We start from the raw sequence: 15,947 nt of genomic DNA on the forward strand, positions 1-15,947 counted from the left end.
TCAACATCAGTTCTTCTCATCAACTGCATTTTCACTACTAGAAACTTAGTGGGAATTTAGCCAATGAATTAAGGAGTATATCTAGCCAAATCAAAGGTGTCATGAATGTGGATGTATTATACCTTTACCACAGCTATTACAAATTTTGTTGTAAGACATGAAATGTGGTTTCCACCTAGTCCATGTATTTTCTTACTCATCATGATATGGGGATCTTTCAGGCACATTACTTACTTCCACTGACATGGGAATCTGGGGTAGAGAGTGAGGCAGATTGCCACATCTGCCATTTAAAAAAACACCTACTCTCTCTCTCTGCATATACAAAACCAGCAACCTGTCATTCTGTGATGGTGTGATACCCCTCATAGCCTTCCTAATTCCCTTCAAGTTAAAATCTTCAACACTTCTTTTGAAGCTTTGTGATATAATTTTCGAGGACATGGAATTGCTGACAGGTTTTTAATTACTGTCAAGTAAAACCAGACTTTCTACAAAGATCACCCTCTGCCTTTCCATTCTAGAATCATTGGGAAGAAACATAAAAAGTTACATTACCACAACAGGAATCTTTTTGAAGCCTTTGCCTTTCTGCTTTAACAGTCATGTTTTTCAACATGTGGTCTAGTATAGTTGCTTGAATTACATTTTCTGTTTAACTCTTGCTTCCCTCCCAGAACTTTAACACAATAAGAGCTACAAAGGTCTTATTAGACTTAGGAACTCTGGCATGATATGGTCCCCAAGGGAACAACATCCTTGAAAAAGAATACCCTGTGTAACAGTATGACACAGTGACTGCTTTCTTCCCAAACAAAAAGCATATGGGACTCCAATAATAGACCACCTCCAAGAGGGATACTGCACACTCGAGCTTTGACTAAAGTAAATATAATAACTTGTCAAGCATGTTGTGGGGAGCTGTAGGTTTTCCCCTGGACAAACCTGGAATATCAATTAACTCTGTAAAATACTTTGTGTTAATACAATGCAACTTCAGACCATCAATGAAAGGTGGTTAAGCACAAAAACACAGGATGTTATTCCAAAACATAACCTTCCTCATACAGTTTGTTTGGAGATACGACCTATCACTGAGACAATAACAGTAGAAGTCTATCTCTGTAATTTTCTTTTGGTACCTAGGGAATGTCAACAGATAGCATATGAAACAAAGAAGCTTCACTTGTATATTGCATTAATTCCTGGCTAACAGTGTCTTGCCTTGATAACATCCACCTTTGACCACAAATAAAACCAAGTATGTCAAGACTATGGTGATATTATTGAGGGAGATTACAAAGATGTAAGTGAAAAAAAGACCCTGCAGCCGCTCTAATGTGCATCCTAGAATGTAATCAAATTTGTAGCAACTGCAGCATTTATACAGAGGCACTTCAAAAAGGCATGTTTCCTTTTTGGTTTTCAGAATGCCACTATTACCTTCTAAGATCTGAATTAACAAAAGTAACAGTGGCAATGTGTATAGTAGTAAAGTGCATTCCAACATCAAGGTCAAGCATGATTGTTTCACAAAGCAGACTCAATCACGTTACGTACCATGGGAGTTTAATGTTGAAAATAGGTATTTATTAGTAAGAGCATTTCCATCCAATTTTTAATAGTGCTAACAATCAGTAATTTTCATTTGGGGAGGTAACTATATTTGTAAAAATATTTTCAGGTAACATCAGCCTAAGCATCAGTTAAACCTCACCTCCCAAAACAAGTTTAGTAGCCAACCTGCAGAGATTAGGGTCCTGCATATGCTGCATGGCCCCAGCTGCAGCTTCTCTTTTTACACAATTGACAATACCTTCACATGATGGCACAAACTGGAGGTTCCAGCAGTGTCATTTGGCAGCACAATGGCTAAACCATGGTCCTTCTCTCTAAATTAACCCAAAGACAAACTGCCTTACTTGCTCCTCTATGTACTTATTGGGTCCATGGAACCTGCTTCCTGATGCTTAAAATATCCTGTCAACAGAGTTATTCTCTTAAAACAGAGTACAATAATTAAATGTAACAGTACATGTTGATCACCAAGTAACCATGATTAGTTATTGTACTTCTGGTTTGGTACCAGGAGCTGCTAAGAAGCAGGAACACCTGTGTTTACATGTGCGTTTATACCTTAGGAGGGCAAGAGGAAATGGTTTGGCTTGAATAAATTGTGGATCTACAGTAAGACTGTCAAAGCTTTGAATACTCATAACTACATTCTTACTTCTTCAGGCTTCTGGGATGGGTTTTTTGCTAATTAATTAGGCTCTCTTTACACATACTTGAAGCAAAGCTCACCAGCTGGTCAGAAACCTACACATTTTGCCACTAGTCACTTGCAAAGAGCATCTCAAGGAGCTGAGCATTAGAAACACAGTGCTCCAGGTTTGCACAAAGCAAGTATATGTTTATCTGCCATGCATGTTATTTATGTCTCTTGTCTAATGAGACAATATTCTAAGAAATGTTGCTCTGCAAAGCACAAATGAAAGAGAAAGAAAAATATCTGAAGCCTGCTTACACCAACTGGATACTTTCCCTTGTGTTCAATGGCTTTTGACCAGGCTGTGATCGCCTAAGATTAATCATTTCACTTGACTAAGGCAGGTTGTCCCCCTGAGCTCAAGGGACATGCTGTGCAGGGGCTCAATCCTGCTTGCATTTCTCATGCAAGTAAGATTTAGCCTCAGCACAGCAGGTGACCTGAAAGTGTATGGTGTGCTACAGGAGACAAATAGCTACTGCAGTGAACCTTGATGATACTGGAGACAACTGGGCCTAATAAAAACAGCATTTTATTTATAAGGTGCAATTAAAATCTTGACTTTAACTTTCAAGTTTCATATAATGAGATCAGTGTTTTAACAAATGGTACTGAAAGTACCATTAGGGGAACTGTGTTAGTGAAAGATTATCTGCAAAAATGTAGCATTTGCAGTGTACCTTTGTTCATTCAAAAAAAATGTAAATGTTTACTGTCTGCTCTGCAGGGTAAACCACTTAAAATTCTCACTATTCAAATGGATATGGCAAAAATACTCTCAGAAACTGTTTCATTACTGATAAAGCTCTAATTCTGTCTATGCGCTAGAGTGCAATCATTTATGGTATTGACTCATGTTTTACTGGTAAATGGCTCTTTGTCATAGCAACCTGTTTTCCCCCAGCAAAAAGTGTTTTTATTTGCTGCCATTAAAACCACGGCTATCCACCCACTCAGACATGAGCACAACACTTACTGCAAATGTCACAACAACTATTATGAAACAACAGCAATGTGAGTCATGCCGGATTACAGCAAAACAAGTGATATTTTGGGTGATTTTGGAACACTTATCCTATTATTAGAAACTTCTGTACTTTGTGTATCTGATGAAAAATTGATTATACAGCCTTTGAGAGTTGGCAGGTAATGTTAAACTAGAAAAGAGATACACAGGAAGTTTGGCTGCTGTTAAACTACCAAAGAAAATCCCACTGAAATCAAAATGCACTGAAGTTGAGATTCATGGAAAAATGTTTGAGCCCACAGGACCACAGTAATAAGAGTCAAGTAACCAGAGAGGTAAAGAAATCCCTGCCTGGATCCAGAAATGGAAGTCTGTAGTTTCAGCTTCTCAGCAAACTTCCAGTGAGCAAAGTGACCAACTCCAACCCACAGAACTCAACTTCTAAAGGAACTTTTTAGGCTCATTTGAGCATCTGCAGTTGTATGTTGGGGCTACAACTTCTGATGCCTGACACAGTAATAGCAAATGATATGACATGCAGTGTTTCATTAATAAACAGAATATAACTCTGCTGGTTCTTGCTGCAACCTTTCCAGTTCTCCCGAAACAGAGATTGTCAGCCTGACCAGATTGTACAGATGTCTGATGGTGGTTCAGCACTGTGAGCAAATGTCCAGAAACTATAACATGCAAAGTAACAAGCACCATATATCAGTCTGATACAATATTTCCTTGCATTTTGAGGTGTCCTCAAGTCAATAAAAGACCAATTTGGACAAGAATTCCTGCTTAATGCTGCACTAATATCCACATATTACAATCTTCTATCTAAACCATTCCCAATTGTAAAATATACTGTTTAATTCCACCAAACTAGGATCTGATCTAATCCAAATGATGGATCTTACTCTGCATCATTTAAATTTCTTCGCAGTCACATACTGGGGGGCTATGAGGCAAGACCACATGTTAGCCATCAATGCAATTTTTTTCTTTCTGGTTACGGGCCAGAGAGAGGCTACTAATCAGTGTGCAGAGGTCACCCACCTGCCCCTTGGATCATAGTTCACACACACAATTAATTCATTATGGGGAAAAGTCACTGCTGGAGGTTGAACTGCCCATTCCATGTTTTTTTTGAGGTGCATGTCCTGCCACTGACCTGGAGAAACAGCTCCATTAGCTAAAACTCTGTTAAATCTCATTTTCTTATGCAATTTCTCTAACATAAACAGTATAAACCAACAATTAATAGAAAACTTTGCCACCAAAGAAGGAATTGCTGTCAGTATAGGCACTGGATACAGAATATCACTGAATTTGATTCTCTTTTAGATGTGTTCATTTATTGTCCCTTTTCAATACTGCCATGGAAAGAATGACTTAGGCATGTCGTCTGTGCTAAATGAGGTTTATCACAACTGATTTACCAGCTGCATTCCTGCTGTTATAGGCATGTATGTATGAAACAATAAGGAGTAGATAAGATTCCTTCCGTGTACAGTCTGGCTTTACAAAATGAGTACTGAAGACTTCTTGCATGTCAGTTATGTTGGTAGGTACTGCACTGATAAGGAAACTGAGGTACTGGAAAACAAAAGGCAGATGTGGAAAAGGATTTAGCCACTTAACTCTGATACTGTAATTTTAAAAAATCTACTTCAGCAGCCATCTGAACCTGGGACCACCGTAATTCATAAGTGCTAGGGTCACCAATGCTTAAATCACTCTTTTACATATGAAAGTTCTTCATCAGCATTTAGCACTGTGCACCTCTTCAGGTTATCCCAGAAGGTATGTTCTGCAACACAGATGCTTCCAAGTTCCTTCCATAGCATCCTCCTGCTCATCCAGCAGCATCATTGCTGCTGTTTTTTGGACTTTTGTTACCGAAGAGTCTCCTGAACATGCATCTCGTATATGCTGGCCTCCTGAATATGCATCTCATACATGAAGATGTATCATCTCATATATAACATACTCTGACGTCAGCCTGCAGTGTCCTGGTATCCCTGATAATTCTATCTTCTGCAATTGTCCTGCTTGTGAGTATCATCAAATTGCATTCTTAAATCTCTCCAGTCCAGAAAACCAAGCAATTATTTACTCAATAAAGAGAAGAAGTCTTACCTCAGCTTGAATGTTAGATGGCAAAACTGGGGTTTCATTTTCTGTTATACTGCTGGTCGGACCATTGCTTGGGGAACTGGGACCTGATCCAGGGGAGCTGCTACTGACTGAGGATTCTGAAAAACAGATTAAGGATACATGATTTTCACACTGGAAGGGAATATACGATCTTGATTAATTGTATACTCTTTATGGCATAGGTTTGTTTGCTTTTGAAAAGTATCTATTATTTATGAATGAGCTATTTACTTACATTAAAGAATTTTAATACATGTTCCATTTCTTTTCATTTTTCTTTTACAGTGCTAATGATAAAGGATCTTGATCTTTCTCGATCTGTTACACAAAGGATGAATTTACCATTTATTTTTTCCACAAAGATGGTATGACACTCAGTATCAGGCAGAGATACAGCTATAGAACTTGTAATGAGTAAAAAGAAAATGAAGTATTTTCTTTTTAATTGCGAAGAGTCCTGCCTCTGTAAAAGATCAAAATGACAGAGATAGCAGGCTTGCAAAGGTCATGAAAACATGTCATCAATTCATGAAACCTACTGCCTTTGCCTTTCTGTTTAGAAAGGGGATGAGCCCCTTGTGGAATAATCATTTATATGCAAGTAATGATGATATAATATACACCACTTTCACTATATCTTTAGCACAAATAGAAAGAAATATTTAAAGCATGCAAAAACCTTAATATAGCATATGAAAGACTGTATATTATATTGATTTAAAATTTTGTAAGTTCTGTCTAAGATAAAAGAGAAGAGGATGATCTCGTTGTGTGTTGTTGTATTGAGTTATTCTAATCCTACATAAATTACATAAAATTAAGTTTATGTAATGGAAATATTTAACAAGGTTAAAGATGGAAGAACACAGCATTAGTAGAGGTAAGCCTATTTCAAGGGATGGCTTTCAAATCAATGAACACAAGAAGCTAAAATAATTAACATCAGAATATGGCAGTAAATATTCTATAGCCACTTCTTTGCTTCTTCACTCTTTCTGCCCCAGTTCACATGCAAAATAATACCTCACTTGGAAATTACTGGGACATTTCCTTGCTGTTTCTTGGACCTGTTGCTTTTTCCTACTAGAGCTGTATTTGATTTACTGATGTGAATCTGTACCCAGCTATACTAACTGGTCAAGTAAAGTTCTTGCATCATATTCTCATCAGTTTTCATAGAAGAGCAGAAACACAAACTTATTTTTTCTCAGTTTTTTTAATAATTATGATAGCACATTTTGTATAAGCAGGAATCTAAATAAAGGGCTACTTTCAGTTAAAAGAATTTAAAAAAAAAAAAAAAAAGAAAAAAGAGAAAAGGGCTTCTGCCACAAATGTTTGATCAGGGAAGTTTTGATTAGGAAATGTGCAAAGTGTCATATAGCTGATACGAATAATTTTAATGGCAGTCAGTAAAGCTCCAAATTATTCTCAGAGCTAGGTAGAGAGCACATCTATTCTCAAGTTTCTGCTCTTTCAATGGCTGCAGAAAAAAAAATACTGGGACAAATATTTTGCTTTATACCTTAGTTGTGAGCATACTAAATATAAAGAATTGAGCTGAAACTAAGGAAGCAGAGATCAAGAATCATATAAGAGCTCCAGTAAATGGAAATAATAAACTAGGTGTAAAACATTCTAATCTGGAAACCATTTATAAGGAAATTATTTATTTACTGTCATACTTACATTCACATCCATGTTCCAGTTTTACACAAGATACTGTGAAAAGTTGTCACGAGAATTGCATGTATGAGGACACTGATGTAAATTTGTTCATGTTCAATATTCCCATCCTAGTGTGACATAATTCTGATATACCAAATGAATTCAGATACACGTCTGATACACTAGTAACAGCTGGTTGGATAAACACATGGCCTGATTGTAACATCCCTTGAATAAGTCATGACAATACCAAATATTGATGCAAAGTCGAAGCAAGAAATGTCAGAATGAGGCCAAATACTGTAAATGCTCCTTCAAATCAACAGATAAGGCCTTGGTAGCATACTAGGCCTAAGGACTGAAAACGAGAGGGCTTTAGGCTATTTGGGAATGTGGGTGCAATTCTGCAAAATAATATCCATGATTTACCACTCTGCAATAAGAAACAAGTGAAAGAAAGCTTTAGCATCCATGGTTCATCCACCCTGTTATTTTCTAAGTTCAAGGACAGGAAAAATACTGAAAGTAAATAATACTTAATGAAAAAATTTTACTTTGTTTTTGTTTTTCCCTTCTAATTCTCCTCTATATGTACAATTCTGTATTTTTACATGTTAGAAGTTCCCTTTCAATTACTATGAATACTTACTATCTGCTAGGATCAACAATATGCCACTGAATATTTAAATTTTTCAACTCTGTCTTCTCAAAAACAGCTTAGTGAGCCCTTACATCAAAACCAATTGATCTTGACATTTTCAAAGAAGTGAAACCAAAAGGATAAGGCCAAACACAGGATTCCAAAATGTCCTTGATTAACCTAAGTAATACCAGATATGTATTTTTACGCTTGCTAGTAGCACCTGCATTTTGTATGGGAGATGGGAAGTAGAAGATGCAAGACCCAGAACAGAGAAGACACAAATTAGGGGAAGAAATTATGCTTGTTTTCTCCTTTGATGTCGCTTGCCATCAACAGTCTACCATTTATATTTATATGTTCTTGTACTCACTGTTGTAAAGTACCAGTTTCCAAGCTGGTTTAAAAGTACGGCTTTCAATTGACAGTGACTTTTTAGTAAGTGGTAGAAAGCTGTAGATTGCAAGCTAATTACACAAAACCGTTTATTTAATATAGCTTTCTTTTCAGCCAAAGAAAAAAAAGATAGAACCTTCTATTTAGCAAAGAGGTTCAATTCCAAAATATCACCAGTATTCTATGAGCAGCTGCAGCTGTTACAGAACTTCTTCATTCTTAATTACCTGTCACCTCGAAGAGTCGCTTCTTGAATGAACTGACATTTCCGTCCTTCCTCCTGAGCAAAGGACTGCTTCTCCTTTCTGTCACCTTTTGTTTTAACCTTGAACGTACTTTCAAATTGGGCTCTGAAGCTGGAAAGAGAAAAAAAAATAAATTACTACAAATAAAATTACTGCTTTGTGTCAGATACCACTGACACATTCTGTAGGGCCTCATCTGATCCTAGAGGCAGAGATTTTACTGCCCATCCTCCCCAGCCACTCCTCGTACAACTGCATTTTAGATTGGAGACTAGGAAAGAGAAAAAGAGAGATGAAAAGCTTTGGATCCCAGTATTTTCCTCATCCTATTTCAACTCTGAATTTAACCATTAATTATAGTTTATATAATAAGTTTTAATGAGAGTTGAATGAAACTTTTATTCTACATAATTTTTCTCTCTTGTAGGTGAAAACCTGGATGGAAATACAGCTTGGAACTTGGAACCTTATAATTGGATTATGGTCTGATAGAAATAGAGAGAAGCCTCCAGGGGTGCCTTTTGATTTCTCTTAAAAATATAAATTACGACAAGCCTTGCTGGCAGAACATTTCTTGGTCAGCAATTTTGGGCCCAGAACTTCAATGTTTTCTGAGTAACACACCAAACAACCAGATTTATGACAGTGTCCAAAGAACATTTACACAGAAAAATATAAGCTCTGAAAATGAAGAAGTAGGATTGATTCCCAGAAAACTTAGGATTATGTTTAATGCACCTTGGGCACGCTCCACCTTTGTTTCCTAAATGGACATGGTCTTTTCATATGAAGGCCAGAGATGAAGCCCTGATGTGCTTTTTATTTTGTGATATTTTTAGCATGATAAAATGTTTAATGTACTCATTTATCTGTTCTTCTATGTAAACCCTCTATCAAAGACTGCTGAGAGCTAGTGAAAGATAAACGTGGAATAGAATTTGTTTATATTTCCCTTTCTGGAACTGAGGCTTGGCTAAGCAATATCTCAAAATAGAGAGAGCTGGAAACTGGGATCAGTTCTCTCTCCTGCACACAGTCGTAAGCCCAGCCACAAAGAAGGAGCAAGAGTTAACAGGAAAACAAAATAAATTAAAACTTATAGAATCATAGAACTGTTTAGGTTGGAAAAGACTTTTGAGATCATCAAGTCCAACTGCTAACTGGACACTGCCAAGTCCTCCAGTAAACCATGTCCCTAAGCACCACGTCTATACGTCTTTCAAATACCTCCAGCGATGGTGACTCAACCACTTCCCTGGGCAGCCTGTTCCAATGCTTGACAACTTCTTCTGTGAAAGAAATTTTCCTAATATCCAATCTAAACCTCCCTTGGTGCAACTTGAGGCCATTTCCTCTTCTCCTGTTGCCTGTTACTTGGGAGTAACCGTCCATGCTACAACCTGCTTTCAGGTAGTTGTAGACAGTGAGAAGGTCTCCCCTAAGTCTCCTTTTCTCTTCATTTCATTCAGCATTGTACCATTTGTCCCTTCAGGACTTGAACTCAATAATCCTACACTTCTAATTCCAGTCCCTTCCCAGTATGAACTATCACACCTCTGTTTCCTGCTGTCCCATTTATTCCCTCAGGGATGGGTACGTCCCTCAGGGATGCTCACACAAGGCCAAAGGGGCTGCACCTCCGCCTGAGTGCGGCTGTAACCTGTGGTACCTACATTTGTCATATACTACCATCACTCTTGGCAAGTCCTCCCTTCTAAGAAGCCCGTGCCTTGAGTACATTTCAGATCAAGATATACAGGCTAGCACAACACTGGAATTATTTAAGAATAAAAATATTAACAAGAAATTTATTTTTTAGTCACTTACTACCATTGTTAAGACCGATGGCTCTAGTGATGGAGTACAGATTTGTCTGCTGTTTAAGATACCATTTGCTATGAAACAGAAAATATAAGATATAACACTGAGCTAATACTTCACAGATCTCACCAGGTATGATGAGATTCAGAAGAAAAGGTGCTCACTCCTTTTGCACTTATGGTTATTTCAAGTTATACCACTCCTTACCCTTCAAATTTAGAATATTTCCATACCCATTACAGACTAATGTGATACAAATCCTCTGAAACACTCACTACACTCTATATAAATGTTTCATGCTCAGTCACAGTGATTGCCTTTCTATTTTTACCACATTCTCATAACGTTCTGCAACTGAATCAATCATATAAGCATAGAAGGCAGACTTTGATGTCAGTTTCTGAATTTATGAGCCATCTAAGACAGCCCTTGCATGAAAGACAAAGATCATTTTAAAATGGAAATAATCAATTTTAAAATGAAAAGGCATGGAGATGAGCGGTTTTTAAATTATAAGATAAACCTCCTAAACACAGCCCAGGTTTGAAGAGTGTTTGTTTCAAATGCCAGCTTTCTTGAGTATCTCTCATGAGGCGCTGCCAGATCCTAACATGGTACCAGCTAGGACTCATTGTCTAGCAGTAAGAATTCAGGTTTCACTGCACTAAATATATGAAACTAACCAATTTGAGAATGTTTGCTTCAATAGACAAAACACAGAACTGGAAAGTGGTTTCTTGATACCCCTCCACGGCTAAGCCATTGACTTGGTGTGTGACTGTACCATCCTGCTCTACCAAAGCTGAAGCAGAATTATTGTTGACTGCAACAGATACGGATCACAACAGCAATCCTATATGCTTCAGTGCACTCGTACACAAAGGCTATAATAACACATCTACAATTGTCAACTCTCTTCTGATAGTTAAAAGCAAAGATTAAGTATTTTAAGCAGCAAGGAGAGAGCTGTGGATTCAAATTATAAATGTATATATACACAGACTGATGCAAAGCACATACATGAAATTACTTAGAAATTCTGTTAATCTGTTAAACTCTGAAATGTAAGCAAGTGAGTAAAACGTGGAAAATTAATCTTTTAAACATTTTTTAAAATTAAATTGTCTCCCTAGTATTTTCAAAGCACTTGGAAAGCCTTACTGGCAAATAATGAAGAATTATTATAATTAATTAATCTGCCTTATGTTTCAAATGAGCATTTGGTTCAACACTTTAACTACTGTTTCTTAGAAGTGGTCTATAGAGAAAGAATGCCCCAAATAACTGTTTTGCATCAGCCACCCCTGTAAATATTTCTGCTGCACATTATTAGCACCTTTGCTCAGCTTAATTAATCCACTGCAAAGGCTGACTATGTTCATCACCCAAAGGTACTCTCAGTGTGGAACAGAAGTGTCACATGGGGAGTCAGTGCCAAATAACTTCTGAGGCTAAAGCTTTACTCATCAGCTTGCTGCAGAGTAGCTTCTTCATGCAGACACAAGCCCCTAAGATTTAACCTTTTTTTGCTTCATTAATATCACACAGTCTATTCCTTTATGCAGAGATTCAACCATAAACCAAGACATTGATTCATCAAGATAATTAATGCACATGGCTTTCTGGCCAACCCCACTAGGGTCCAGGACTCAAAAGCAGATAAATTCTACCCCACACAGGACACATCCTTTATCTCACCTTGCTGAGGAAATAGGTCTCTCTAAAGCGCTGTAGGTGCTGAATGAGGTGGGGTTCACTGGGTTATGTGGCTGCAACTATAGTGTGCTGAATCATCTGAGCATGGAGCCAGAATGCCAGAGATAAGAGGAAAACAAGAATGCGCGGCCAGGAGTGTGGCACAAGAGGAAACCAGGATTGTATGTTTTCATGCAGCAGGCTGGTAGGTTGGGTTATTCAATAAATCCTGCTAAGAACCAGTATACATCTGATATTGGTCTAACTGGTCACTATTAGCCTAGCCTCTTTGCTCCACAAATCTTTGCACTTCTGCTACATTTAGCACTTTGGAACAACTAATAATCAGTTCCCACTTGGAGAAAGGGAAAATGGATTACTTGAGAGTGTTTTGTTGCAGAAAAAACAAAGACAGCTATTTTCTCTGAAGGCCATCAAAGCCCATGTCATTGATCTCAATGGGCATCAGTTGATATCCATTTGAGCGATACACCTGAGTAGATTTCAGGAAAGAGTAGCCTGAAAATTACTGACTTTGTGTAATTGCAGCATAATTTGGTATAATGACATGTAGCACTAATATGGCTGGTTTAGTCTCATCAGTACTACGTGGATTGTTCTCTTTTGAGTGCTGGTAATAATGAACTGGTATTATTCTTTAAATGACTTAAAGTGGGAAACAGGTATGAAATATACAGAAAGTATTAGCTGAAATAACAACAGAAGACATCACAGGCAACCCAAAGATCAGTTACCTAACTCCTTGGCATGACTTGTAATCATCTCTACAGAACTGAGAACTTTGCTGTTAGGTAAAGAAGAAAACGTCTCAAAGACTTTTATCATCTTTTATGGCAGCTTCTTATAGCAGGAAAGAAGCAAGTAACTGACTGTTAAAAAAAGAAAATATACAGGCTTCTATATAGATACACATTAATTTCATCACAACCATCACCACTCAGGTGAAAGAAAACTATTGTCTCCTCTGTAACATGATACTTAAACACAAGCACGAAAGATAGGAAAATGTCATTATGTCCTATACTCCACTTTGCTTAATGTTAGTAATTTGCAGATACTAGCATTAAAGAATATAGCCTGGGGCTAGATTGCTCCCAAATGAGCTGAAGCTTTTTTGACTGGGCTTTGCTTCACTGTTTCGTTTTATTAAACTCACAGAGATATTTAAGAAGAAGGGGTAAAAATCCTTTCTACGCATGGGGAGAGAACATATATATGAAGGGAATGTAAAAGATAATAATGCACTACTTTCTGATGGTTCCTGGAACACAGTGCTACTTTTGTATCAGAAAAGCGTGTGCCAACTTCAAATCAGCAGTTAATGAAGCCAGGCAGGAAATGGGGGATGGGAGAGGGTGCACAGCGAGCAGGTCCCCATCTCGAGGCTAAAGCCATGTAGAGGAAACTTGAAGAACAGAAAGTGAGCTTTTGTCCAGATTTCGAAAGGCTCTCAAGTGAAAGCATTTCCTTTTCCTCACTGGCAGGCTGGCTCCGAAAAGCTATGTGGCAGTCTAAGTATATGATGCTAAATTTGGCTACAAAGATTCCAACAACAGCACAATCAACAGCAGCAAAATTCACATCTTACTTGAGAATGATAAATTGTTCCCTATTGCCCAGGCATCAGCTGTTATCACTACAATCATTTTGAAACAATAACTTGGAATTCTCTAAAGTATTTAAATCAACAGAAACAATTAAGAAGCAAAGACTTCATTATCTTGAAATAAATCTTGACTGGTATTCTCTCTTTCACTTTAAGCTGTAAAGGGTCATATATTGTACTGATTTGAATATATTCTACGCTCTGCTCCATGGAGGAGTTACTAATTGATTTTTCCTGCCTTATATCCAACAAGTGTGAATGAAGGAATACATAGTCAAGGAATCTTTCTTTTTTTCAGACCATATAGGCTGTTAACTTTTATACTATTTTACTAGAGACCCATGCACACATAAGCATCATGTGCTTTACAACACACAACCATGATAGCCCATGCCTGAGATAGCTTAAAGTTACAGAACAACAGAATGATGTATCAGTATAGACCATCAGAGATACCAGAGAAAATAATGAGATGGTACTGGTTAGCATAATGGTGGTATTGTGAACATACTAGTGGTCCATCCTTTGTCAAATTTCTTTCTAGCACTGTGGCAACGGAGAATTTTCAAGATGATAATAAGATGATAATTTTGAGATATCTGTTGTGATTTTACTTGAAACAGGAGGGGCAGGATGGGAGAAAACATATTGTGAAGAGATCCTCATTTGGCTGGGTACACTGCATAGCACAACAGGTTCGTGATCCAATCTATGGGGTCCCAGACACCATGGTAATAGACATAAATAACAAACCGGCCTGCCTGTCTATGCCTTGTCAGGACCTGGAGATCAAAGAAAAAATAAAATCCACCTCACTGCCGCACCAATGACAACAGTCAAAAGAGGCAGATCTAAGGCTCCTAAGAAGCCAGTCTGAGAGTAATGGGCTAGGGAGAAACTTCCCAGTTTCCCCCGCCAAGGGATATAGGTAGAATGAGAGGCACAAGATACTCCTATGCACGATCAGAAAGGACAAATGAGGAGATATCTGGGCTTTCTCACCAGAACTACAAATGCAACCAAATCCAGGCAGAAAAGCAGAGAACACGTCAGGTATCAAAACTGTTTCCAGGTTCCTCGGCTGCTTTGTGGAGAGCTGCAGATGAGTTTGTCCTTCTGAGAGACCCAACAGTCTCACAACTCTTTCTCTGCCACACGAGGTTCTTGCAGACATGTAAATAGTCTCTGCTCTGCACAATTTCTAACTTCTGCTTTGGCTTCCTGAAGGCAGCCGCAGACTGTTCCAGCCACCTCCACACAGCTGAATATATTAGGCATGGGCAAGATGAGCAGTGACTTTCTGTTTTCATACCTGACTGACTGACATTTGCTGTAGAAGACCACGTCCTGCTATGAGACAATACTAGACAATGAACACATGGGACATCCTCCCCACTATCTGACAGACAGGGAGATAGCAGCCTGTAGTACAATTTGGTATAATAGGTTCAATAACTTCTAAGTTCTGGTAATTTAAAATGCTATTTCTGAAGGAGTTTTAAATTAGATTCATGAGACTGAAAGCTATTTACACATGCCCTCTAAAGCTCTTCCAAGAACTACATGGACCTGACCGCTGGGTGGTCCCAACGAGGCAGGAGCAGCAGATACAGCAGTACAGGATGGAGACACTTTGTTTTTCTGGCTTGCATCACCTAATGTGTTTTCAGCATATACTGAAACTGTTTCCTGTACAGCCGTTCCCTTTAAGGGGAGTGCTGGTCATATGTGAAACCCTTTAGTCCTTTGCTTTATTTTACTTTTGTAAAAGGTAGAATGCTTTATTTATTCAAACTAAGGTAAATATCCATTCCCTAAATAAAAAAACAGGTTTAGTGAAACACATGGTAAAAGAGTTAATTAGATTAGAGGGGATCTCGCAGCCCTTCAGCTCTCTTCAGGCTAAGGAAGCCAGTTTAACAAGATTAGCAATTTTTCATTGATTTCCTAAGGAAGGTTCAGAAATGAAATATTCCCTGAAGCTGTTTTAAATATCTAACTTTTCCTTGTTATTCATTGCAGTCTGTATGAAACATAAAATTTCTGGTTTATTATCTATGCAAACAAGTGTCCTCTTTCTAGGAATGATTTATTGAGTTAGATGTAGGAATTAGTGTATTGCTTGCATTTAGCCAGAATTAGAGATCTTTATATTTTTTGTGAAAAGCTGATTGGTATTATATATTTCCTGTTGATATTTATTCTGCATGTAACCTGTGAGGCAAAAGAAGAGGTCTCTTGCTAGAATTCTTAATAATTTCTATTCCTTAGCACAGGAACAGCACCTCCTCGCACTTGCATCGACTGACCTATACAGAGGTTTCAACGAGGGCACGGTTTTGCTGGGCTTCTTGAGTCCTTATTACATGTCAAGTTTGCTGAAACTATGGTCTCTTATTGCTATGACAGGTCCATCTTATTCTTTTTCCATATAAACTAATATTCTTCTGGATTAATAGAGGATGAAAAAG

General features: G+C 37.9%; 1 protein-coding gene across 13 annotated transcripts in view; it reads right to left on the minus strand.

Moving 5' to 3' along the window:
* Positions 1-15,947, minus strand: part of HDAC9 (histone deacetylase 9) — a gene marked incomplete at both ends in the record, with an annotated part of 426,230 nt that overhangs the window by 196,401 nt on the left and 213,882 nt on the right. For 7 of the 13 annotated variants that reach the window (XM_080339190.1, XM_080339185.1, XM_080339191.1 and 4 more), the window contains 2 exons: positions 5,367-5,482; positions 8,316-8,444. In XM_080339190.1, coding sequence (XP_080195316.1) covers positions 5,367-5,482; positions 8,316-8,444 — 245 coding nt within the window. The remainder of the gene's footprint in view (positions 1-5,366; positions 5,483-8,315; positions 8,445-15,947) is intronic. The other 6 variants (XM_080339188.1, XM_080339197.1, XM_080339187.1 and 3 more) reach the window with 1 other exon arrangement.

Source organism: Nesoenas mayeri (genome assembly GCF_963082525.1).
Source record: "Nesoenas mayeri genome assembly, chromosome: 2".
Lineage (NCBI taxonomy): Eukaryota > Metazoa > Chordata > Aves > Columbiformes > Columbidae > Nesoenas > Nesoenas mayeri.